Source organism: Phoca vitulina, unplaced genomic scaffold (assembly GCF_004348235.1).
Source record: "Phoca vitulina isolate PV1807 unplaced genomic scaffold, GSC_HSeal_1.0 scaffold12, whole genome shotgun sequence".
Classification (NCBI taxonomy): Eukaryota; Metazoa; Chordata; class Mammalia; order Carnivora; family Phocidae; genus Phoca; species Phoca vitulina.
The window spans coordinates 412,541-440,534 of NW_022589715.1; the positions used below are offsets into that span (position 1 = coordinate 412,541).

The window sequence follows — 27,994 nt, forward strand, 5'->3', positions numbered from 1 at the left end:
GGGTCAACTTCCGGAATCAACAACAGGGAGATCCAATCGGAACCTTTCTCCCGGGAGCCAATGGGAGAGCAGATTACAAAGAGCCAATCCAAGGGCCGCTGTCACTGTTATGGTCCTGTCAGGGCGCCGGCGTCGTGGTGCTTGGGCGGTCGCCACCTAAAGGACTTCGGTGGGGCAGTCTCGGGGGCAGCTCGTCTCCGGCCTCGCTCCCAGCCTGCTCCTCCCGGCTCGCGGGCCTCACCGTAAGGCGCGCGTGCGGGCCGGTGCCGCGGCCGCCTTGGGGCCTAGGCCCAGCCGCAGAGGGGCCGCGAGATGCAGCCGCCGGGCCCGCCCCCGGCGTATTCCCCCACGAACGGAGACTTCACCTTTGTCTCTTCGGCAGACGCGGAAGGTGAGGCTGAGCCCCGGGAGGGCCCGTCCCCCCGATGGACGCGGGGTCCGACGCGGCGGGCTCTTTCTCGTGCTGAGGCGGTTGCGGCCTGGTGGGGACCGGCGGGAAGCTGACTGGGGACCGGAGCCCTCTGCGCCTGCCCGGCCTTCCGAGAGGGCCTGAGTGGCCGGCGGAGGGCTGTGGGGGGCGTCCCAAATTACTCGTTTGGCTTCCGGCTCGCCCCGCACCTCAAGTGGGCCCACGAAACAGTAAGATTTTACTTGTGCAGTGACTTGTTGTTACTCAAAAAAGGGGTGGTTAGATTGGCCAGGGTAGGTGTCAGAGAATGAAAACAAGGTAAGGGAGCTGTGTTCCTCTTTTATTTATCGATAGATAACTATGCTGGAATTAGATTCGGTACTGCGAATACACACTTTCCTCCGGGGGTTCGTGGGGTTTTTTGTTTTGTTTTTATGGTCTCTGATTCTTGCGGACGTCCCAGTTTTCCTCCTGTTTTATAGTGTTTGACCTCAATATTCAGAGAAGTGGGCCCAAGTATGTTTGAAACTTCTTGTAATACAGATGGATTGTTCCCAAAGGCTTGTACTTATTTCCTCGTCCTGTTGTGAGGGAGCAGTTCTGCCGGAGAGAGTTTTCGTTTTCTCTATCACAGGAAAGTTTGTTTTCTTCCTTTTCTCTGTTCCTCACCAGACACTTTGTAACCCGAATCTTTCTCTGCTAGTCAGTTTCAAATTTTACTTTCATTAGACTATGTACACCGGTGTTACTGCCCGAAAATAAAAAAAATAAATTATGCCGGGGGCTCCTGGGTGGCTCAGTCGTTAAGCGTCTGCCTTCGGCTCAGGTCATGATCCCAGGGTCCTGGGATCGAGCCCCGCATCGGGCTCCCTGCTCAGCGGGAAGCCTGCTTCTCCCTCTCCCACTCCCCCTCCTTGTGTTCCCTCTCTCACTGTGTCTCTCTCTGTCAAATAAATAAATAAAATCTTTTTAAAAAATAAATTATGCCTAAAGCTGTAGAAATTTCAGTCTAGAGAAGAACAACCTAGCGTTTGCCCAGAAATCTGGTTTTAGAGTGCATCAGTTAGTATAGCTTGTTTTCCTTTTCTTTGTTTTGTTTTCCTTGTTTTGATTTCTGAGTGGCATTGTTTAAAAAAACCAATATTGCACTGTATGTTAACTACCTAAAATTTAAATTTAAAATAAGAAAAAAAAATAGTACAGTTTTGGTTATAATTTAAAATGGAAAATAAAATTTTTATTTATCATAGAGAACATAGCGGATACTTTTATTTTACTTCTTTTTTCTAAATTTTTTAAGAAGATTTCATTTATTTGAGAGAGAGCGAGCGCGCACAAGCAGGGGGAGAGGGAGAAGCAGACTTCCCACTGAGCCGGGAGCCCAGTGAGGGGCTGGATCCCAGGACCCTGGGATCATGACCTGGGCCAAAGGCAGGCGCTTAGCCCACTGAACCATTCAGGCTCCCCTGATATGTTTATTTTATTTTTTTTTATTTTTATTATTTTTTTTTTTTAAAGATTTTATTGAGAGAGAGAACAAGCGTATGGGAGAGGCAGAGCGAGACGGAGAAGCAGGATCCCTGCTGAGTAGGGAACCCGATGCGGGGCTCGATCCCAGGACCCTGGGATCATGACCTGAGCCGAAGGCAGACGCTTAACGACTGAGCCACCCAGGTGCCCCCCTGATATGTTTATTTTAAACTTAATATGAATATTTGGTGAACTATAGCAACCCAAAGTATTTCAGTTTGTTTAATCTAAACTTGGTAGCATAGTGTTTTGGGAGGAATATAAACTTTAATTTACCAGACTTTAAAAAAATTTGTCTTATCATTGTTCAAACTCATGTATCTATGTGTATATGTTTTTTATCCACCACCTCAATCCCTTCCCAAATAACCTTTCTTAAATACACCTTAGAAACCTAACAGAATGGTACAACAAGCTAACCCATTGATTCTGTATACTAAACCAAGAAACCTGGAATAAGTAAACCTAACCCAACAGACATAAGGTTTATTCAGACTTCTCCATTTAGCTTCTAAATGCACAAGCAAGGGAAGCTTCTAATACAGACTCCCTGTATATCCGAAGAGGTATAGACAAAGATAGATTATATGTATAATAATATCCTCAAGTGTATGACATTGTACTTTTTAAATTGACAGAGTATTTTAAGTAAACGGCTTGTTTGGTCTTTATAAGAATTCTGCTGAGCGGGGCCCTGGGAGGCTCAGTCCTGGGATCAAACCCCGCATTGGGCTCCCTGCTCAGCGGGAAGCCTGCTTCTCCCTCTCCCACTCCCCCTGCCTGTGTTCCTACTCCTGCTGTCTCTCTCTCTGTCAAATAAATAAAATCTTTTTAAAATAATAAAAAAAAAGAATTCTGCTGAGCATCATTTTTCTTGTATTTTATAATGAAAATGAGGCTTAGAGAAGTTCATTAACCTCCACGTGAAGGATCTGAATTAAGAGCTAATCAGAATTATTGCCATGAAATTGTGATGATTCTTATATTTTTGCAAATTGAATAGTGTATCTTAAGTACAGTGTTAAGAGTCCTGGGTTTGCATCCTGGCTTTGCCAGTTACCATCTATGTGATATTGCCCAAATTACTTAGCCTCTTATCTTCAGTTTTCTCATATACAAAATGGGAATGAATACACAAGTGCTTAAATATCTTGTAAATGCAGAGTACTTAGTACTACATCTGGCAGAGTTAAGAGCTTGGTACAGGTTAGCATGCTGCTGCTCTCAGTTTTCACTATTAACTGGCTCCACGCTTAGGTTTTATGGTTCTCTACCATGAAAATTTGACTCTGCAACTCTAAGTCTTTTCTCTGGTTCCTAAGCATGTCATGTAAATTCTTTCCTCTCCCTTTTGCTGCTTTTACTCTAACCATGAGTGTTTTCAGTGTATATTTTCCTTCTAGATTCTGTCCAGGTCTCACTTAATGATACCTATCTGTACTATTTGTACATACATATCCTTTGTTCTAAAATGTGCCTTGGTGTCTTGTCTCCACACCTATGTGTATCCTGGTCCTCATGCTTAGAATGCCTTTCTCCTCCTCACCTGGAGTTGAGACTTAAGACTGAACTGGAGTGCTCCTTCCTTGGTGAAACCTTGCTTAACTGTCCCTTAGGAACAGAGAATTTCCTGATCTTTTCTATACCCCAGCACTTACACAGAACCCAGTATATAAACATCACAAAATAATTGTTGAAGGAATAAATGATTTCTGCTTTTCTTTCTTTTTTTTTTTTTTTTTTTTTAAGATTTTATTTATTTATTTGAGAGAGAGAGAATGAGAGAGAGCACGAGCGGGAAGAGGGTCAGAGGGAGAAGCAGACCCCCTGCTGAGCAGGGAGCCCGATGCGGGACTCGATCCCGGGACTCCAGGATCATGACCTGAGCTGAAGGCAGTCGCTTAACCAACTGAGCCACCCGGTGCCCCGATTTCTGCTTTTATTTCTTATGACATTGATATTTGGGACTATAAAACAGCACATTTTGGATGGTATAACTAAAAAATTAACTGGATGTAGAGCCAGCAGACTTCAGTTAAAGTCCTGAGTCTTATAGTAGCTATGTGATATCAGGCAGGTTACACAGCTTCTATAATCTTCTGTTTTGTCACCTATAAAATGGAAAGCAGGGGCGCCTGACTGCCTTAGTTCATAGAGCATGCAACTCTTGATCTTGGGGTTGTGAGTTTGAGTTCCATGTTGGGTATAGAGATTACTTATTGAAAAAAGAATGTTAAAAGTGGGGTGCCTGGGTGGCTCAGCTGGTTGTGTCTGACTTTTGATTTTGGCCCGGATCGTGATCTCAGGGTCTTGGGATTGTTGGGCTGTGTGCTTGCACATGCTGTCACGCTTGCTGTCTCTCTAAAATAAATAAATAAATCTTAAAAAATTTTTTAAATGAAAAAAAAATTTTTTTAGAGATTTTCTTTATTTGACAGAGCACAAGCAAGGGAAGCGGCAGAGGGAGAGGGAAAAGCAGGCTCCCTGCTCAGCAGGGAGCCCGATGTGGGGCTTAATCCCAGTACCCTGAGATCATGACCTGAGGCGAAGGCAGACGCTCAACCAGCTGAGCCACCCAGGTGCCCCAAAAATGAAAAAAAAAATTTTAAATGAAAAGCGCACATAATATTATGAGGTATTTAAGATAATGTGTATAGGGGCACCTGGGTGGCTGGCTCAGTCTGTTAAACATCTGCCTTTGGCTCAGGTCATGTGGAAGGAACCCCACATTGGGCTCTCCTGCTCGGCGGGAAGCCTGCTTCTCCCTCTCTCACTCCCCCTGTTTGTGTTCCCTCTCTGGCTGTCTCTCTGTCAAATGAATAAATAAAATCTTAAAAAAAAAATGATAATGTATATAAAATCAAGTTCCATAAGTACAAGTTTAAAGAACATGAGCTATGTGTGACTAAGCCAATAAATGAATAAATAAATGAATAGTGAAATCCAGGCTGAATATTCAAGTCGATAGTGTAAAACTATATCCGAAAGCAGTAATGAAATGCATGTATGTAAATGCAAGAATGTAATGATATATATATGTAAAGTGTAGTATAGAAGTCTTCAAGGATCCTTTGACTTTATTTTGTATCAGATAAGTAAGTAATTCTTTGCCTGGTTTATGTCCTGGGCACTTAGTAATAGAGAATCTGCCTTAATCATAATTTGCATTTTAACAAGATCCCGCTGTGATTCATATGCATATTAAAGCTTGAGAAGCACTGATTTAGAATGTTATAAACGATTAGAAGAGGAGGAAATTTTTTCTAGCTGTAAGATCAGGGACGGTTTAGTGGAGATATTTTGCCAAACTTTGAAGGATAGATAATGTTTTATATATAGGATGGACTAAGTACCTCCATGTACAAGGGTCTGCATATGAAGAAGCCCCTGACCCCAAGAAATGGTCTAATAAGAGAGATACATTTCATTGTACATAATAAATGATATAAAAAGTATGGTTCAAAGGAGGAAGTGGTTAACTGCAGGAAGGATGAAGGAAGTCTTTAGGGACAGACGAGATATATTTTGAAGGATAAGTATTAGTTTTCCAGTTGAAAAGGGGGAAGAACATTCACTTAAGAACTGTGCAAGTACAATACTGGTGGAGGCTGTCCCTGGGTTGTACAGTCACCACCACTGTCTAACCCTAGAACATTTCATGACTCCAAAAAAAGCAACCCTATACCTACTTTTAGTCATTCTTCATTGCCTCCCAGCCACTGGCAAGCACTAATTTTCTTTCTGTCTCTATAGGTTTGCCTGTTCTGGACATTTCATATACGTGGGGTAATATGTGACTTTTTGTGTCAGATGTCTTTTTCTCAGCGTAATGTTTTAAAGTTTCATCCGTGATGCAGCTTGGAATATTAACTATTCCTTTTTCTGTTTGGATATACATTACTATCAATTAGATTTTAAACTTAAAGTATCTCACTTCTTTATATCACTCTCAGGGCATCAAAGAAATAACTAAATATTGGGGCGCCTGGGTGGCTCAGTCGTTAAGCGTCTGCCTTCGGCTCAGGTCATGATCCCAGGGTCCTGGGATCGAGCCCCGCATCGGGCTCCCTGCTCAGCGGGAAGCCTGTTTCTCCCTCTCACACTCCCCTTGCTTGTGTTCCCTCTCTCGCTGCCTCTCTCTGTGTCAAATAAATAAATAAAAAAAAAAAAAAAAAAAGAAATAACTAAATATTAACTGATAGATTAATTGATCAATATTGAAAAAAGGAAGGTACTAAAGTAAAAATGACTTAATGTTTGTGATATAGTTCCTCTTGCCTAGGGCCAGAAACTTGTCTGTAGTCTCTCTCTCACTTTCTAATATTTAGTTGGTCATCAAATTATTTCATACCACCTCCAGAATCTATATATATATATATATATATATATATATATATATATAAAATGAATCTATTCTTCCTTCTCTACTGACACTGCCTTGAGTCTATACCATTTCTCATCTATACTGTAGCCACCTGACCATACTCCCTGTTCAGATCTCTCCCCTCTTAAATCAGTCTTCCATCGTGCAGCTAAGATTGTTTCCAAAATACAAATCTAATTTTGTATATTTGCTTTATTAAAAGCCTTTAATGTCACTTATTGATTTAAGCTATATGGAGCTATTTGCCCTTCCATTCATTCATTAATTCAACCAGTACACATTTGTTGGTTTTGCCTACTATGGGCCAGGCACTGTTATAAGTATTGGGGAGATATGTTCAAAACAAAACTACAACAAAAACACTTAGTTCTTTCCATCATAGAACTTATAGACATTAACCAAATAATCACACAAATATGTTATTACAAATAGTGATAAATGCTCTGAAGGAAAAGTCCAGGGGACTATGAAAGGAATCTAATCTAGTCTGGGAGATCAAGGAAAATTTCCTTAAGCAAGTACGTATGAGAACTGAAGAATGGATGGCATTTAATTATCTGAAGTTGGAGAAAACAGCCTGGTATTCATAACAGGTAAAAGGGATCCTAGTTTCATTTGAAGAACTTGAGAGGCCTAGTGTGGCTAGAGCACAGATGGGAGGATGGTGCAGAAAATTGTTCTGGAGAAGTAGGTGGGGTGCATAGAGATTGTTGGACCTGAGCTGAAAAAGCCGTGGAAGGCCACTCAAGGATTTTAAACAGGAGAGTGAAGGAATTGCATTTTAGAAAGATTCTTCTAGCTACAATTCAGAGAATGGATTGGAAGGAGACAAGAATGATTAGGGAGAAAGCAGACTTATAGTCATGCAGGCACGAGATACAGTTTGCTCTAGCTTGTGCTGGGGGTAGAAATGGAGAAAAGTGGACAGGTTAAAAAATACTTAGAGGTGTAAGTGACAGAATTTAGTGGTGGATTGGATGGAGCAGGGAGCATGTGAATGAAGGAAATTGTCAAGGATAATCAAGCTTCCAGTTTATAATGCTGAATGAATAATGGTACCATTCACTGAAAGAAGAAACTGGAGGAAGAACTTAGTTATCAAGAATTCAGTTTTGGAATATTGAATTTTAGTTGTTTTTTTTTTTAAGATTTTATTTATTTATTTGACAGAGAGAGCAGGAGAGCACAAGCAGTGGGCGTGGCAGAGGGAAAGGGAGAAGCAGGCCCCCCTGCTGAGCAGGGAGCCTGATGCAGGGCTCGATCCCAGGACCCTGGGATTATGACCCAAGCCGAAGGCAGTCGCTTAACTGACTGAGCCACCCAGGTGCCCGAATTTTAGGTGCCTTTGACATAGTTAAAAGGAAATGTTAAGCTGACAATTGATTATATAAGTCTATAGAAGTGGACTGGGCTCAACATACTGCTTTTTGAGCTCAGCCTTCTTCAGTCTTCTTCCCTGTTATGGTCTGAAGTTTGGGTCCCCTCCGAAATTCATTATGTTGAAATCCTAATGCCCAGTGTGATGGTGTTAGGAGGTGGGGAGCTTTGGGGAGGTACTTAGGTTATAAGGGTGGAGCCCTCATAAACGGGAATAATGTTCTTGTAAAAAAGACTCTTCAGAGTTTCCTATCCGCTACTCCTGTGATAGGGTACAAGGAAAAATCTGTAAGCCAGAAGAGGGCTCTTCCTGACCCTGCTGGCACCCTGATCTTAGACTTCTAGCCTCTAGAACTGTGAGAAATGAATTTCTATTGTTATAAGGCACCCTGTCCATGGTCTTTTGTTATAGCAGCCTGAACAGACTAAGAAACTCCTATATAGAAATGATAGTATCTACAACTCATAGTACATTATTGTAATCAGTAAGCTGTAGACATAATAATCCAATAATTATTATCAGTGCTCTTTTAAGTAAATGATAATTTTCTGTTAAGGTGGCCAAACATTTAGCCTACTCTTGGTATGAATTTCTCCCTCCCCAGAAGGGATATTATCTCTAATACAGGTTAGTAGTGTAGACAAAGGAATTGTTAGGTTGTTGTTTTTTTATAAAAATTTCCTACTTGATTCTTAAAAAAATTATATCCATGTAGGGGCGCCTGTGTGGCTCAGTTAGTTAAGTATCCAACTCTTGATCTCAGCTCAGGTCTTGATCTCAGGGTTGTGAGTTCAAGCCCTGTGCTGGACTCTGCACTGGGCATAGAGCCTACTTTAAAAAAATATGTATGTCCATGTAGATATTATCACAAATATCTTCTATACAGTAGGCTAATGAAGTATGATATGTGGTGTATAATGGGTGCAAGAGTAGCTTTTCTTCCCTGTTTGAAAGTTGAAAATGACTTTTTAGGCAGCCTCTTGGGGAGAGGAAAGGTAGTTAAGCAAGGTTTACCATTTTAAAAAATTAAACTATTTTCATAAATTTTAAATCCATAAGGCATTATGTAAATCTATAAAAGTGATAAAATTGCACAGAATTGTATACACATACACACACAAATAAGTGCATGTAAAACTGGTAAAATCTCAATAAGGTCTGCAAACTCTATCAATGTTAGTGTCCTGGTTTTGGTGGTTATATAACGTGGTACCATTGGAGGAAGCTGGGTGAAGGGTACATGTAACCTTTCTGTACTATTTTTGCAACTTCCTGTGAATCTATAATTATTTCAAAATAAAAAGTTCAGTTAAAAGATTCATAAGACAAACAAGAAATTTCTGTTAAATAACATTTATGCCAAGATGAGATTTAATTTTTCCTAAGATAGGCTCAAGAGATTTAATTGACTTTTTTTAAGTTTATTTTTTTTCGAGTCTTTTCTACATCCAGCGTGGGGCTAGAACTCATGACCCTGAGATCAGGAGTCACATGTTCTCCAACTGAGCCAGCTGGGCACCCTGATTTAATTGATTTTAATTGATATATACAATATAAAAAATTACTGACAATATTGAATAGTAAAGGTACTAAAACAATAAATCAAAATAGTACGAATAAAAATATAACCTAAGACACAATTTTATATGAGGCTTTAAAATTTTTTCTTATGGGGTGAATAATAAAAATTATTATTCATGGGTGGCTCAGTCGGTTAAGCGTCTGCCTTCGGCTTGGGTCATGATCCCAGGGTTTTGGGTCTGCTTCTCCTTCTCCCTCTGCCCCTCCCTCTCCCCCTCCCCCTGCTCATGTTCTCACTCACTCACTCTCAGATAAATAAAATCTTAAAAAAATTTTTTCTTACGGAATAACATCAAACTCCAATGTAAGCCTAGCAATTATAAGATCATTATTCCATTGGCTTCTTGATCTCTTTTCATTGTCCTATGCAAACATTAAAATGTTTTTATCTCTAAAATGGAACAATAGAATTTATCCTTTCAGTGTGAGACATGTGCTTGTTTTGTTTTGCTGCACAAATACTCAATTCTGTTTTAGATTAAGCACACATGGATTTCATTTTCACATGAAATGAGAATTTTTATCCTTGCCCTTGTTGCTCATTAAATAAGAAAAAGCTTCTTCACATATATAAGAAGTTAACAAGTATCAACAAAATGTTAATTGTTTATTGCAGGACACTTCTTTCTCAGAAAACTAGAACTAGGAGCAGATCAGTAAATCTCATCCTGAGTATAGTATCCTATAGCACTGACCGAGTTCTTCCTCATCTTTCCAAGTGAAGTTCTCAGGCTGAGAGGATTCACAGAAAAGATCCCTCATCTAGTAATACATTTGAGTTTAAAGGAAGAGAAAGTTACTATTAAATCTTACCCTGCAGTTTTTCCAGGTGGCTTCAGTAAAACCTGAAACTTACTGATATTCTTCCTTACTCTGAGGCAAACAAGTGGAAACATTTTTAAGATTTCCTTTTGCAGTAGATCTTTTCAAAGATTATTTTCTTTTAAATACACTTATAGGGACGCCTGGGTAGTTCAGTTGGTTAAGTGTCGCCTTCAGCTCAGGTCCTGATCCCAGCGTCCTGGGATCAAGCTCTGCATCGGGTCCCTGCTCAGCAGCAAGTCCTGCTTCTCCCTCTCCCTCTGCCTGCCACTCCCCCTGCTTGTGCTCTCTCCCTCTCTCTCTCTGTAAAATAAATAAAATAAAAATCTAAAAAAAAAATCCACTTATATTGTGGCACCTGGGTGGCTCAGTTGGTTAAGTGTCTGCCTTCAGCTCAGGTCATGACCTCAGGGTCTTGGGATCGAGCCTCACATTGGGCTCTCTGCTCAACAGCAAGTCAGCTTCTCCCTCTGCCTCTGTGATACCTCTCGCTTTCGTTCTCTCAAATAAATAAAATCCTTTAAAAAAACCAAATATATATTAAAAAAAAATAAGTCCACTTATATTTATTATCTTTACATTGTTTTTACTTAGCAAATGACAAGAATATAAATAAGGGCGCCTAGGTGGCTAAGTCGTTAAGCATCTGCCTTTGGCTCAGGTCATGATCCCGGGGCCCTGGGATCGAGCCCCAATTCGGGCTCTCTGCTTAGCAGGAAGCCTGCTTCTCCCTCTCCCACTCCCCCTGCTTGTGTTGCATCTCTCGCTATGTAGCTGTCAAATAAATAAATAAAATCTTTAAAAAAAAGAATATTATAAATAGTATAGCAAGAAAGAATTAATTTAAAATTAATGTTTTATAATACCTATCCTAGGGTTGACAACCAAGCTAGCTGGTTCGTAACTCTGGTTTAACATAGACACCTGTGCCCCTGGAGTAGTTTGGAATCTTGTTTTCTGACATTCTTGTGAACATGTTAAGCTAACTACCAGTTTTTTTACTTTTCTGTTGCTTTTTCATACCCACACCTAATTATATCTTGGGGACACTAAGGGATGTGTCAAACTGCTGCTATTGGCGTTCCTGCATATGTCCATGATATTTTCCTACTTTATAGTAAATGGAATGAAAAAAACTACAAAATCAAACTAAAGGTGCCTTTCTGAGGTTCTGGCATCCATGCTATGACAAACTGCGAAACATATAATTCTTTATCACAGCATTCTTGGCACTATAATTTATATATCCTTTTTTGGTTTAGATTAAGGACTGTTAAGTGCAGTCCTTTCTAGAGGCCAGGAAACAGGTGTTAAGGTCCTTTCCTGCCTCATAATTCTAAAGCCTTTACTGTTATTGCCATGCTAACGACTTCCTGATCTAAATTTTCCTCTTGTCAAATCAAGAAAAGCACTCTTTGTACCTATTGGAAATGGAATTTTAGTTACATTTCACCTCTTTTATTTATTTTTCAACTTAGATTTAAACAAGCAGAAAGTCATTTCAGAGAATAGTCCCAAGATTCTATGATAGCATTTACAGGGACTATTTTTAAACTAAATAGGGAAGGACAGCGAATTCAAAAGTACTTGCATTTTATTTCTAGGTGAGTCAACTCCCTTATAAAAACTTTTTAGAACCATATACTGTTAAACCTGGAAAGAATTTTGAATAGGAAACTGAAGACAGAAGACATTAATGATTTGCAGTATTAGTAGGTAAACTAGGACTTATCCTCAGAATGCAGACTTTTTTTTAAAGACTTTATTTATTTGACAGAGAGACACAGCAAGAGAAGGAACATAAATAGGGGGAGTGGGAGAGGGAGAAGCGGGCTTCCCGCGGAGCAGGGAGCCTGATGTGGGGCTCTGTCCCAGGACCCTGGGATCACGATCCGAGCTGAGGGCAGACGCTTAACCGACTGAGCCACCCAAGCGTCCCAGAATGCAAACTTTATTACCATTAATTGCAAGAGTTGTCACAACCAGAATAAGATGTGACTCATAATTGAGCCACTCATTAATTGAAGTTTAAGCCAAAATTTTAATAGCAATTCTCAAAAACTAACCTAGAATTTAGAGTAATGTGCAAATTAAGTTCTTCTTTATATTGTGTATGATCTCCAGGGAAGGAGAGTCTGTGTTAAAGAGTGTTCTGGTTTGTCCTTGCCAAGATTATTTTCTAAATTACCACTCCAGTCATGTGGCTTCTAGTTAACAGCAGTGATGGTTGTTTAATAGTGCATATTGTCTGGTCCTACAGATTTTTTTTTTTCTTAATTCCTGTATGACCTCAGTTCTTTACTATTCCCATTTTTTTTCAACCAGAAAATGTGGCATTTGTACTATTTTTTATTATTATGTTAATCACCATACATTACATCATTAGTTTTTGATGTAGTGTTCCATGATTCATTGTTTGTGTGTAACACCCAGTGCTCCATGCAGAACGTGCCCTCTTTAATACCTATCTGTAACCTTTGAGGCACTGTTGAGACTGTGAATGGAATTTATTTTGTAATGTGGATAACTGAATCTCTTTACTTCTTTTTAGAGCTGCCCTAAAAACAAAACAAAACAAAAACCGCAGAACACCTTTATTTTTGTCCAAACTAAAGGTGAATGATGTAATTATATAAAGAAAAGAGCTGAAATAGCAGGGAACTCTTACTAGTCAAATTTATCCAGAACCAAGCATTAGTATACAAAGCACTTAGCATAGGTATTTAGTGATTTAAATGAAAGAATGTGTAAATAAATACATGAAAATGTAGGGAAAAATCATCTGCAGTTTTTCTTTAGCAAATTCTATCTAATGGCTTATATATATACACGTATAATGCCTTTAGAAAGAGTTTGTACAGTCACTTTGTTCTGAAGCACATAGTGTACGTAATAATGAAGGGAATCCAAAGTGATATCATGTAATATATTTTATATATATCTTCCATATAAAGTTGCTTTTGTAAGTCTAGATTGTTTTACCAGTCTAGCTAATTATCTGAAATCTTTTCAATGTCTTCACTTCCCTCATCTTTCATTTTCTTGTTGTAAAATAAAAGATGTCTTTTAGATGTTTATCAGCTATAAAATATGAGGATTGTATGCAATAGCAGATATTCATAGTTAGAGATCTTCAAATGATAATTATTTTACTTGAATATTATGCTCATGTTGGTTAAGATCCACACATTTTTATCTTGATTTATAGTTTTGTCCTCTCTTCTCCTAAGATCTCAGTGGTTCAATAGCATCCCCAGATGTCAAATTAAACCTTGGTGGAGATTTTATTAAAGAATCTACAGCTACTACATTTCTGAGACAAAGAGGATATGGCTGGCTTTTGGAAGTTGAAGATGATGATCCTGAAGATAACAAGCCACTCTTGTATGTAAAAATAGTAATATATATTTTTAGTTTTTTAGAACTAGTCTATGAGATGATTATATTCTTTCATGTTATTTAAAGACAAGTATGGCAGATCTTAACCTTTTTGGTTAAACTTCTAGGTATTTTTCAATTTTACTAGTAATTAGAAAAATTAAAATAATGAGAGAATATTTTTAGCCTTTTGAATGGCAAAAATTGAAAGAATCATAATTCTGTTTACCTCTCTCATTTGCACTTGCTCAGACACACACACACACACACGCACACGCACACACGTTCCAGACTGTTAGGGCTTACTTGGGCCTATAACTATCTCAAGTAAACATTCAGTCTAAGTGAAAAAGCAGAGTGCTTGTTGTAGAAATTAAGTTTAAGGCAAATTAAAACTTCCAAAAAGATTAGCACTCCAAAATCTCTCTCATATAGAAATTCTAGAGCTACTGCTGGCGGGACTATAGGGAGTCTTTCATTTTCTTCATAGTACTTGAAATTTTTTGAGTGATCATCATTTGGGGAAAAAAAGTAAAGAATTTAACAACTTGGGAAAGAACCTATAGCTCTGTAAAATCAAGACATTATCAGGTTAATCTCTGTGGTAATTATTGGTAGATTAAGGGCTAAAATGTTTCTTAATATACCATATTTCATCAAATTTAAAACAGTGAATTATAAGATGCAGTTATTTTATGTTTATCAATAAGGAGGAAACAGTATGTAAGGCAGCATAAAGCTAAGACATCAAAGGGCTGTCTCCTTCGTGTAAGGATAAATGAGAAATAACCCACCATACAAAAAGAGACAGCAAGGATGTTTGCTTGTCTCAATTTGCCAGTGGGTGGGGTGTTGGAAGAAAAATTGGAGAATGGAAACCCCATACCAGTTCTCCTATAGGATTGCAGTCTGAATTATCAGTATGGTCAAGAAGGGCTCAAGCAGAGGACTTTATTTAAAGTTGTCCCAAAGTAGTAGTGCCTCCAGGAGACTGGAAAATGGAAAGGCAGATATTGGAAGCAGTTGACTTCACTTCTGGCTGACAAGATAAGACACCAGCAGTTGTGACAAGCATCCTGATTTTAGAGAGGTTAAAATGTTGAAAATACCATGGAATCAGTGAAATACTGTACTTCAAATGCAATGCTTTGTTGACCAATGGAGATGGCACAGTCATATTTAAACTTTTCTTAAATTTTATTGCAGCTGTTTCAGTATTCAGAAATGTATGCTTTTTAAGAATTTTTATTTTATATTATAGGGAGGAATTGGATATCGATCTAAAGGATATTTACTACAAAATCCGGTGTGTTTTGATGCCAATGCCATCACTTGGTTTTAATAGACAAGTGGTGAGGGACAATCCTGACTTTTGGGGTCCTCTGGCTGTTGTTCTTTTCTTTTCCATGATATCATTATATGGACAGTTTAGGGTAAGTATATGTTACTTTACACAAATTTGAAATATTTTAAGAGTTTTAAAATTAAAAAGAGCCAAACATTAACTGTAATGCTACATATGTTTAAGAAATGCTTTACTTTTACCCATTATTTCTAACTTGTTCATCTCTAGAACTTTTTTTTTTTGAAGATTTTATTTATTTATTTGACAGAGAGAGACACAGAGAGGGAACACAAGCAGGGGGAGTGGGGGAGGGAGAAGCAGGCTTCCCGTGGAGCAGGGAGCCCGATGCGGGGCTCGATCCCAGGATCCTGGGATCATGACCTGAGCCAAAGGCAGTCACTTAATGACTGAGCCACCCAGGTGCCCCTGGAGCTCTTTTTAATTGAATAAGTGGGGAGTACTTTAATGCTTTCCAAACTTTTACATCATCATTCACATAGAAAGTATTTATAACGGTATTGCAACTGGAGTAAACAGAGTAAACAGGGACTACTCTCGGCTGAGTGGAAGTGACCAGTGACTAGAAGTGACCAAAAGGGCTGCCCTTGCCCTTTATGATTTCCCTAAAGGGATGAAGAGTTTGAAACACAATACTCATAACATGTTCTTACCTTTTATTCATTTTTAAAATAAATATTTTAGGGGCTCCTCGCTGGCTCGGTCAGTGGAGCACGTGACTCTTGGTTACGGCATTGTGAGTTCGAGCCCCACGTTGGGCCTAGAGCTTACTTTAAAAAATAATAGTAAATAAATATTTTAATAAATAATGACAAGGATTCCATCAGAATTTGTTTTTATGTAATACTTTGTTCTTCTCTCAGGGGCTTTATCTTTATTATCAAAACACAACATACACACATTACTCCTTAATCCCTAGTTTAGGGAAGTAAAAAATAACTATCACTGAATGATTTGGAAATGAATTCATTTCTTGTTGCTTCTGTAACAAATTTCCACAAGTTTTGTGACTTAAAACAGTGAAAATTTATTCTTTTACAGTTATGAAAGTCAGAAACTCAAAATGAGCTTGAAGGAGCTAAGATCAAAATGTCAGCAGGGCTGGTTCCTCTGTAGGCTCCAGCACAGATTCTATTGATCGCCTCTACCCACTTCTAGAGGCTGTCAGCATTCCATGGTTTCTGGCGGCATTACTACGACCTCTGTTACCATGGTCACATTACCTTCTTCTCCACTGTAGTCAGAACTCCCTCTGCTTCCTTTTTTTAAGGACCGTTGTGATTACATTTAGTGCTCATTTGGATAATCCAGAATAAACTCCCAATAGCAAGATCCTTAAGGTAATATAACACTAGTCTTATTAATATTTACCTTAGATCAGTAGTTTATATCAGGTATTCTCTTGTAAATATGAGATGAATTGAAGTTAAATGGGGATTCTGGTCTACTACTCACCACTAATCCTTCATCTAGAGCATCTCTAACTTTATCTATTTTGTGTAATCTTTGATTTGAACAAAGGGTTGTAAGGCTAAAAACAGATTACTACCTCCATAGAACGTCGCTCAGTTTGGTTTTACTTGATGTTTTCTATGACTAGATTGGGGTCATGAATTTTTGGCAATGATACTATTTTGTGTCCACCTCAGTATACTATCAAGGAGTATGTGATATTGATATATCTTTTACTGGTGCTGAGGTGGTATCTTCCCAATTCCTCCACTATAAAGTTGCTATTTTTCCCTTTTTAATTAATAAATAAATATCTTATGGAGATACTTTATGCAGACATTGTGTTTCTCATCAAACTTTAGCTCACTGTTGGTGGATCTCGAGTTCAATAGTTATTACTATAATGTTTACTGAATGGTGGTTTTCTGTTTTCCTTATTCCTTCCACATGTATTGATTGGTATTCTCTATGGAACAGCTATCCATTCTTTGCCATTGCTTAATTATTGTTTTATTTATTTATGTCAGTATGGAATCATGAATATTTATTTTACTTTCTGGATTATAACCCAGTGCTGTCATCATTTATTTTCTTGCTGAGATTATTCCAGCTTTAGCCACTGGGAATTCCATCAGGTTAGCTTCTGTGTCCTTTCGACATCTTCCCATTAGTTTTTTGAGCATTTCCTTTCCTTCTAACTCCACAGTGTTCTGGGCTCATCTTTTATCTTCCCTGCCCCAACCCTGGAATCAATTATTTATCAAAAGAATCCTAGTTCCTTTTATCAGCGAATGATATTTAGAAACTAGGATCTGGGCAATAAGTATGCTTATTTTGCTATTGGGGCTTTATTATTTCTAGGCCCTCCAAGCAGACAAAACTTGGAAACAGAGGCATATATCATTATCACACTAAGTCTTAGGAGTTAAAATTGTCTGAAACATCTCCCATATTCTATCACTTAGATACATATGTAATTAATGTAAATTTTAAAGACCTCGGAAGAAGACCTATACCTTCTTTCAGGGATGAATTTTCCTTTCATGATGTTGTAAACCAGAGGTTTGGAAGTAAATACTTTGTTCTTTTTTTACAGTAATATTTGATCATAGATCTTGAAATACTGAGATTTCCTTAGGAATTGATCATTGCTAAATTTTCATTTTGGATGTAAAATTGTATTAACACATTGCATTCTTACTAGGTTTTGGAAAGATACTGGGAACTCAAACTATAACCTGAAATTGGATATACCAAACTATCTTATATTAGCAGAGAATTGACTTCAGGGAAATTATCAGCTTATTTGGTACAAAGATATTAACTGCATGAATTTTTTTTTCCCTTAAGGTGGTCTCATGGATTATAACCATTTGGATATTTGGTTCCCTAACAATTTTCTTACTGGCCAGAGTTCTTGGTGGAGAAGTAAGTAGTTAATTGTGAAAATAGCCTTTGTTTCTTATCATAAACTTTATTTTTGGTATTGTAGATATTATCAATAGCTATATTCATCATAACTGTTTCTTGTCCCAGAATTGCTTTTAAGTTATACTACTTCCCCTAAGATGATAACATACTAGTATTGTGCATACTCAATAAACATTACAAGGAAGGAAGAAGAAAGAAAAGATCCCATACCACTCATAAGTAATTTAAAGGTTTTTAGGGAAGCATATAATTTATTTTCTAGTATAGCAGTTTTCAAACTTTTGATCTCAGATCCCCAAGGAGATTTCTTTGTGTGGGTTTTATTTATCAATACGTAATCATATTTGAAATTAAAATAAAAATTTTAAATATATATTTATTCATTTAAAGATAAAACCAAATATATTTTAACATAAGTAATACTTTTTTTTTTAAGATTTATTTACTTATTTATTTGAGAGAGAGAGTGTGATGGGGAGGGGCAGAGGGAGAGGGAAATCTAGAATCTTAAGCAGGCTCTGCACTCAGTGCAGAGATCAAGCCAATACGAGCTTGATCTGACAACCTGAGCCAAAACCAAGAGTCGGACGCTTAACTGACTGTGCCACCAGGTGCCCTGTAAATAATACATTTTAAAGAAAACAACTTTTTCAAAACAAAGTGGTGAGAGTGGCATTGTTTTACATTTTTGCAAGTAGCTTTAATGTCTGGCTTAGTGGAAGCTGGTTTCTAATATCTGCTTTCTGCATTCACTCTGTTATGATACATTGTTTTGGTTAAAGTATATGAGAAAAAGGCAGCCTTAAGCCTATGTAATTGGAAAAGGAAGAGTTTTTTTTTTAAGATTTTATTTATTTATTTGAGAGACAGAGCGCACGCACACAAGCAGGGGGAGGAGTAGAGGAAGAAGCAGACTCCCCGCTGAGCCCATCTGGTCTCAATTCCAGCACCCTGTGATCATGACCTGAGCCAAAAGTAGACACTTAATTGACAGAGCCACCCAGGTGCCCGGGAGGAAGAGTATTTTAATAGTTTTTTAAGATGATTGTGGATATTCTTCTCTGAAACTACACCTACATTCAACAAGTAATAGTTTCTTAAAGGTTTGTTGTAGTAAGGAATCTCAAACAATATTAATGAACTTTTCACACTCTGTTTCATTAAAATTTACTTTGGGTGGATCTTTTTACCCATGCATGGTCATTTGGAAAACACTAGTTCATTGAGTTTTGTGTAAATCTTTCAAATGTTGATACGTCTTACTGTACAGTATCAGAAAATCTCATTCATTAATATCACCACCCATCTTTAAGTAGATCAGACTAAAGTTTATTTATTTACTTTTTTTAAAGATTTTATTTTAAAATCTTAAAAAAAAGAACATGCTTACAGATACCCAACTCTGAATAACCATAGTTTGTCTTTCATTTGTTCTTTCAAGTAAAAATGGTGTTCCATGGTAAACACATCTAATTAAACTCTTCACTCAAACAGTTTTATAAGTGCTTTTCCTTGGGATAACCATTGAACCAGAATACAACGGAAATGCTTTCTATAGGAACGCCTGAGTGGCTCAGTCAGTTGAGCGTCTGCCTTTGGCTCAGGTCATGATCCCGGGGTCCTGGAATCGAGTCCCGTGTCAGGCTCCTTGCTGAGGAGCTTCTCTCTCTGCCTACTGCTCCCCCTGCTTGTGCTCTCTCTCTGACAAATAAATAAAATCGTAAAAAAAAAAGAAATGTTTTCTATGTACTTCACATTTGTTGTACAGAATATTAAAAAGACATACTCAAAAGTTGAGATTTAATAAAGTTAATCATTTTAACTGTTTCATTAAGGACATTCTTAAGTGAAACTAGCTTTTTTTCTTCTTTTTCTGTGATTGTGTAGTAGTGAAGAGTACAGAAACTACTAGTATAGTTTGTGCCACCTTGAAAAGTAAAGTAGTACATTTTACCCACTGTTGTTTTTCCCTGTTAGTACCAATATGAACCCAACGAGAAAAGGCAAATAATGTTTTATTATTTTTATAGAAAATAGTTTTGACCTTCCACTCTTCTGGAAGAGTCTCTGGGACGCTCGGTGGCCATGAACCACACCTTCAGAACTGCTGCCCCATTAAAAAGACTTTGTGAATTACTGTAAATTGTGAATTACTCTAAACCTAGGAATTCTAGTGGGTTTTTTTTTTTTTTTCCCCTAGCAGTTTATTCTGTGAAGAGAGTAGAGCAGAGGGTTGCCAGGCAGAGTTACCTTGTGGGTGCTGACTCTGTGAACATTGATTGCTAAATGCAGAGACTTTGAACCCTTTTCTCATATTTGGTAGAAAGATCTGCCAAGTCTGTTACTTAGCTCTCGTTCATCTGCTTTCCAACTTCCAAAATTATGTGTTGTTGTCCCATCTTCTGTTCTTCTGTTTAAGCCTCTTTTTAAAAGAAAATTATGTCATTTATTAATATAATAAAACACATAATTTTATTTTGTGATATAGAATATATAATTATACACCAGGAAAAATGCAAAGAATGGTATGAAAATACCATCATTCATAAAGTGTCGCAACTGAAAATTACTATAAAAGATGAGGAAATAGCTTTCATCAAACTATTTTCTCCAAAGCAATGCAGTTACCTTATACAGAGTAACACTTTGATTCTTATAAATGGCTTTTCTTTCATTATACTCATTCTCTTTATTTCATGTGTCTGATTTATTAGAGTTTAGGATCAGACTTTTGTTCCTGGTCCTTTTGATGGTGTTATTTTTTTTCCATTTTATTCATGATTTCATACATACTTTGGGGCTTACATTATCATGAATAGTCTAAGGTATATGAGCAATGAGAATGAACGCGATCTGCATTATCTATATTCTGAGAGTGCTCAGGGGTTTCATCCATAGCCCAGTGAGCCTTTAGTTATCACTTCTTGTGGTGAGTGCTGAGGTGTGCCTTCAGGTTTATACATTTTTAATGTATCAGTTAGGAACCAGTTCTCCTTATACAGTGACCAACCTATATGGCCTCTATGAATTTTTCTGTTACTTGTTTCTCCCAGGTGTATACAATGTTTTCAAATCCCATGATTATTTTATGGTTTTGTTTCCATTGTTTATGCCTCTTTAAAAAAAAAAAAGTTTTGGGGGGTGCCTGACTGGTGCAGTTTCTTGAGCGTCCAACTCTTGATTTCGCTCCAATTGAGACCAAGCCCCACATCAGTCTCCCTGCTCAGCATGGACCCCCCCCACCCCCGCAAACAAACAAACAAACAAACAAATAAATAAAGAGGGTTTTTCCCCCCTTCCCTTTCAGTATAGTTTCAGGAGGGAATGATATTAGATAATGTGTTCAGTCCATCATCTTAACCTAAAAACTGTTGAATAAATTTAGAATAACATTTATCTATGAAACTTTTTCACTCTGCATATATCTGCATATAAAAATTTAAAATAATTCTAATGGAGACATAAAATTACATTTGTTCACATATTATTTGTTATATCTTTGACACAACCCTGTGTAATATTTATATGAAAATAGGTATCGCTAAATGTCTTGGTAATTTAGGACTGTTGATATAAGAGTTAAGAGACTTAGATCTTAGGGGCGCCTGGGTGGCTCAGTCAGTTAAGCGTCTGACTTTGGCTCAGGTCTTGATCTCAGGATCCTGGCAGGCTCCACACTCAGCAGGGAGTCTGCTTCTCCTTCTCCCCCTCCCTCTGTCCTTCTCCCCCCAACACCCTCCACCCGCCTCCCCCTAATTGTGCATGTGCACATGCTCTCTCCCTCTCTTTCTCAAATAAATAAAATCTTTAAAAAAAAGGAGAGAGATCTAGATCTTAATTTGAACTCTTTCTCCTACCAGTTTTGCTTTCCTGAACAAAGTCTCTCTAAAATTCAGTTTCTTCATAATGGAAGGCAGTAATACCTACTTCATAGGATTGTTGCTGCATTTGATCTGTCTTGATCTGTCACAGGGCTTGGCACACGGTAGTCACTAAATATTTTTTCCTTCAGTCTCTCCTGCCTGACCTCCCTTCCCTTTTAGTCTGCATTTGTCACACATAGCTTCTTTAGACCTTGAATTTTTTGTTTGAATAAGATGGTTGTGGTCCCTTTAAATAATCCTTCTACAACTTTAAGGGAAGTAGTAAGAGAATATACTGTAGGTATAGTGAAGGTAACTGAATATATATATAGGTCTCAAAAGGGAGAGAGGGCGGGAAATGTAGATTTTGGGTATCATCCGAAAGTTGATGATAATTGAAACTATGGTGGGTTGATGAGACTGTCCAGGAACAAAGCAGATAACATGATAATTTGAAATATAAAGCATAGGATACTTGATTTCTTCTTGTCATATTTATGTAAGTACAACCAAGAATATGTGATGTTCAGTAGTGATTAAAATAATTATCTTGATATCTGTGATATTTATTTAAAACTTTAAAATTCACAGGTTGCATATGGCCAAGTTCTTGGAGTTATAGGATATTCACTACTTCCTCTCATTGTAATAGCCCCTATACTTTTGGTGGTTGGATCATTTGAAGTGGTATCTACACTTATAAAAGTAAGTAGTGTATATTATAAAAAGTAATTAACTGTTTTCCAGGAACAAAAGTATACTGGTTATCTGCCTAAGAAGATTGTAATCTGTAACAATCAAACATTTTTAAAGGTTTTGGAATAGTGATCTCACTCACTGATTTTACCAATTGTATATCTTTTATTTTCCCATTTTGATTGCCAAAAATTATAATGTATGTATAGGGGTGAGTAAAGAACAAAGAGCAAATAAGGCTACAGGATACTACACTCAGATAATTTTTTTAATGATGAATTTTTCTTCTCTGTGTTTATAATACAACTTCATGTGACTTAGATTTTGTGGAAAATATTTATTTAAAATTTTACTGGACATTTATTTAATAACTTACTCCTATTTGAATAATAACTGCCTTATCAAATATGATAGACATGGTTGTAATAAATTGGCTTTTCTGTATTGTAGAGATCAGGATTTCTTTATGCTGTGTTAAATTTAATACATTAACATATAGACCCATATTAAATATTTAATGATAATATTAAGTATTAATAAGTAGTAAAATAACTTAAATTTTGGTATTTATTAGTTTTGAACAACTCTCAGAAATAAATGACTGCTTTAGCGTATGTATGTATATTATACAATGAATGTAATTTTTTTATGAAAAATTATAGAACTTCTTAAGGCTACCACTTTCAGAACTGCCATTATGTAGCCTTCACATTAAAGTATTTGTTTTTAAGTAGAGCCACTTAATTTTTTATGACATATGGTTTTATTCAAAGTTGATTACTAATTTAAATATAAAAGAAATGATTCCTTTTAGAATTGAGTAACTACAGGCTAATACTGACATATAAGCACTGGGTATTAAAAAGTGTGGATTTTGGAACCATTCAGTTCTAAATTCAAATTCTGGTTCTTCCACTTACCTACTGCCTCCCTTGGGGGATATCTTCTCTTACCCTCCTCTGCAAACTGGGAGTCTTGACAACTAATTTTTAGGGTCTGTTATCTGGATGGTAAAGGATATATGCTTGGTACAGAGTAGGCACTCAAGCGGTAGCTGTTGTCATTAAAAATGTTATGAAAGGATATTTTGAGAACATCTTTGTATGTTAGAACTGCATGAACATTCTAGAGACCAAGTAGAATATCATTCTTTTCTCTCCATTCTAATCTTAATTTTTTTTTTTTTTTGATTGGCATTATTAGCACTTAGCTTACAAGTCTTGCAGTGCAGAAGCTAGCCCCATTGCTGGCATTTAATTATCTAGCTTTAGTGAACATACCATTTTACTGAATCATTTGGGATCCTTCCTGTTCATGTGTTGTTTTAACTTGGATTAAAGTCTGTTTGAATACTTCTGAGACTACTCCCAAAATTGATAAAACTGTGTGTCCTCTGGTCACTTAATAATTGAGTTCAGCTAAAAGTTGGTCTTTAATATTCTTTATGCAACTTATGAACGTATTATTACAAAGTAGCAAAGTCTTTTATATCGTTAAAAATTTAGGATATGATTGTTTTAAACTTCAGATTTTTCTTTGCCAAAATTTTTTCCTAGTTGTTTAATCTTCTTTTTATAGTGAGCTATTGTATATTTGTTTCAGTCCAAGATTTTTTGAGAAATATGTTGCAAAACTCTTGTCATTTAAATCTAGCATTAGAATACAGATTAATCTACCAGCACTATTTTTTAACATTAAATCTCTATAACTCTTACTAATCTTTAACCATTTATTTATAACAAAAAATGTTTGACATACAAAGGCAATTTGATCATCATCTTATATATATATTTCCCTATACTTTCCTGAAAGTTTAAAATATTTTATAGTTTTTTTGTTTTAATTTAAAAAACACAATAGAAAATTGGACCATCTCAAATACATTTTCAGTCTGCCAATATTTATTTTTGACCTCTCTACCAGTGGTTCTCAAGGGCAGTTTTGCCTCCCAAGGATATTTGGCCATGTCTGGAGACATTTTTGGGTGTCACAAATGAGTTAGGAGTGGAATCTTACTAGTAGTATGTGGTGGGTAGAGGCCAGGGATACTACCACAAATCCTACAATGCACAGGACAGCTTCCAACAACAATTATCCAGCCCCAAAATGTCAGTAGGGCGAGGCTGAGAAATCCTGCCCTGTGCCATGTCTTTTTCTATCATAGTTTCCCTGATTTCTACCCTTGAAGTTCTTCCTTTCATTTTAGTCTATAAAACGCCTTAGTGACTACTTTAATAAGTACTATATAAATTTCTGGTGGAAATAATTTAACATTAGGTATGTGTATAATCAGAAAACCATGGTACATTTTATTTAAACTCTTGACCAAAATGTTATTTTTTTCCTCCTTTTTATTTAACTCTATACTTTTACCTATTCCTGGGAAAATGCTGTTATACTTAATAAACATTGTGTAAAATTTTCACTTAGTCTGTTTTCCTACTTCTTAGAAGAAGAAACAGGAAAAGGTTAACTTTGTAATAATCAGTTCATTTTTCTTTCAGCAACCAAATTTCTTGAAGCAGTTGGCCAAAAGCTGCCTTATCTTAAATCACCAGGGACACTGTTAAAAAGACTGATATTAAGACCCTTCCCTTAGTGATTTTGATTCAGCAGAGCTAGAGTGAATCCCAGGATTCTTTTTTTTTTTTTTAAGATTTTATTTTTAAGTGATCTCCACACCCAATGTGGGGCTCGAACTCACAACCCTGAGATCAAGAGTCTCATGCTCCACCAAGTGAGCCAGCCAGGCACCCCTTAGGATGCTCTTTTTAATAGGCACCCCAAGTGATTCCTATGATGAAACAAGTTTGATAACAAAAGATTTCATTTGCATAAGACAAGGAACATAGCAAGGACAAACATTCTTAATAATTTTAAACATTCTCAGTAAGTTTTACTATTTATCACAGTTGGTTGTCAGGGTTGTTTTAAGAAAATACCGTAAATGTGACTTTACTCTCTGATGCCCAAAATGTTAATTGAATTGCTAATATACTGCCTTTTGTCTTTTTTGTTTGTTTTTTAAAGCTGTTTGGTGTGTTTTGGGCTGCCTACAGTGCTGCTTCATTGTTAGTGGGTGAAGAATTCAAGACCAAAAAGCCTCTCCTGATTTATCCAATCTTTTTACTATACATTTATTTTTTGTCCTTATATACTGGGGTGTGATCTAAGTCATATATGAGTAGAAAAAGACAGTGTTACATTTGTGTGTAGTCTGAGAATTCTTGCTGAGGTGATTGCAGAAAACCTGTTGCTGATAAAATTTTACATGTTCTACATGTAAAGGCAGGTTTGAGGTCTTTTTAAAACCATATTTTTTGTATTTAATTAAGCATTTGCAGTTATCTGGATTTTTTTTTTTTTTTGGTCAGAATTCCAAATTCTGTTTGATTCTTCATATTCCAGTGAATAAAGTATAAAAGCATTGTGTTTTTAAGATTGTGTCAATATTCACCTAAAAACTTGTGCCAAAAGCATCTGGAACGGTAATTATATTTCATTCAAAGGGTAAATATGGCAGCATCCTGATAATCTAAAAGTGCAATTTTTTTTCTTTAAAAGGTTTTCTCCTGCATCACAGATCCTGTAGATACATATTTATATTTATACATATATATTTATGAAATAATTCTTATTATTCACAAAATATATTTCTGAATAGCCTAAAAGTTAAGATATTTTAAATCTCATGCTTAACCATTCTTTAATTTGGCCATTAATTTTTTTATTTATCAATTCAAATTTGTTTTTTTAAATTGTGTATAATTTAAAAAGTCTCATACGTGCTTCAGTATGTCCTTATTAAGAAGTCCAACTAAAACTAATTTTAACAGTTACTGATGTAGGTTTGCTTGGGTGTGCTCTGAAAAATCTTTTTTGAATGCCTAAATATCTGATTTCAGTTTCTGTTTATCTTTCTGACCAAAGGAACAGAGGTATAGTGGATATGGCATTATTATCATTGTTAATATGTAGAAAAAATAGTAATATTTATAGCATCAGTAAATATTTTTAAGTGGTACTCCTAAGTCATAAAAGTTGCCGAAAAGAGACCTTTAAAATCTTGTGGTCCTGAACAATGTTAAATGAAGTAGAAAAAAATAAAATGCTTCCCAGCTGTGTGTTTTGTTTTATAACACCTTGTCCTGTATTACTAACAAGTATCAGGTACTCTTTAACAAATGTACATTATTTGCTAAGCCCTAAGAAATTTTAACTAGTAAAATTTTTGTTGCAAATTATTTCATAGACTCTAGGTGTACTTTAGTTAATATTACTTTGTAAAGTAGATAAAATATTTTATTTATGTCCATAAAATAGCAAATGCCTGATAACTATTAGCAAATTATTATATTATCCTTTCTGGTCTCAGCTGGAAGAGTTAACTGCTATCCTCAGTGTGCTAACATGGCCATGGCCATCTCTTAGTATGTATTCCTTTAGCAACCAATGTGTCAGGAAATATCCAGCAATTCTGAAGCAAGTCTTCAAATTAGCAAAGTACCAAGCCCATCTCCTCCTTTCACCCCTCTCTCCCGCCAAAAAAAAAAAAAAAAACTTATTTTAAGCTGCAGGAAAAGTATGAAGCTATCTTTGAGGCAGAATAATGTGAAAATTACATATACTAATTTTTTTAAATAAGCTTAGGGCAACAGAAGCACCGGAGGGATAGAATTTTGAGAACCTAAAATAATATGAAATTGTGAAGAAGGATCAGTAACTACAGAAGCAGCAACTGTAAAATAAACATTTGTCACACTAAGAAATTTCTGAGGTCAGTACTTTCTTATAGTGGATTATTATAGTTGATGTTCATAGTGTTGACCCTGGAATCTTCCCTAAGAAGCTGGGGATTTGGTACCAGGGGGTAGTATTTTACTAAGCAATAAGTCAAAGCATTTTGGGACCCATTCTATCAAAAAATGGTTTAATTTTTTTAAGTTATCATTTCTATAAGATGTGAGTGAAAAGTTTATGTATGTGGATCATGTTTATTACCTAATAATGTAAAATAAGGTATTTGTGTTCTAAAAAGACATTTAAAAATATTAGCATTTAATCATGAGACCTACCCTATTTAGGGTCTATATAGATACAGTTTATAATGTTTCATGTTCAGCCAACATCTTCAAGTGCTAATGAGCAAAATAGTTAAAACAGATTGTCAGTTTGGAAACAATTTGTAAATTTGTACAAGACACAGTACTGCTAACGATAAGCTGACCATGACAATGTCCTTTCCTTGAATTTTTATATAATAATATTTTCTAAGTCATACTGATTTTAAATCATGATTCCAACCTAATTATTAGTTCAGTAGTATTTTTAAGACAGAACTAGCCAGATAGTCTTTTCTAGTTGTGTGTGTGTGTGTGTGTGTGTGTGTGTTTTAAGTGTTATCAGTTGTAGCAATCATGATGAATGTTAATCCTCAAAAGGAAAATTATGAGAAATATTTACTTCTGTTTCAAATTGTAAAATAATTGAAATTTTGATTAAAAATCTAAATAATTATCATTGTATTAATAAACAAGTTAGGAATATTTGTAAAGTTTTATGAACCATTATTAAACTTGCTTATTTCTAAAGTCTATTATAAGACAGTTTTAGATATAATAATGTATGTTTCCAAAAACTACCCAAATATTAAAATGCTAATATAGAGTTTTAAATTAGTGAAAATTTGCATTGACTTAAAATAATG

At 36.3% G+C, this 27,994-nt stretch overlaps 1 protein-coding gene across 1 annotated transcript; it reads left to right on the forward strand.

Annotated features, from left to right (window-relative positions):
* The first annotated feature begins 88 nt into the window (after window positions 1-88).
* On the forward strand, window positions 89-27,793 carry YIPF4 (Yip1 domain family member 4). Its single transcript, XM_032410254.1, has 6 exons — window positions 89-391; window positions 13,335-13,488; window positions 14,744-14,915; window positions 17,648-17,725; window positions 22,183-22,296; window positions 25,318-27,793. Exons 1-6 carry the CDS (start codon window positions 313-315, stop codon window positions 25,453-25,455), a joined length of 735 nt encoding a protein of 244 aa, XP_032266145.1. The 5' UTR covers window positions 89-312; the 3' UTR covers window positions 25,456-27,793.
* The last annotated feature ends 201 nt before the right edge of the window (window positions 27,794-27,994 follow it).

Coding starts and splice junctions, on each gene's coding strand:
- YIPF4 (XM_032410254.1), top strand. CDS start 313: ATGCAGCCGCCGGGCCCGCCCCCGGCGTATTCCCCCACGAACGGAGAC. Junction 14,916..17,647: donor CATTATATGGACAGTTTAGG/GTAAGTATATGT, acceptor TTTTCCCTTAAG/GTGGTCTCATGGATTATAAC. Junction 22,297..25,317: donor TGGTATCTACACTTATAAAA/GTAAGTAGTGTA, acceptor TGTTTTTTAAAG/CTGTTTGGTGTGTTTTGGGC.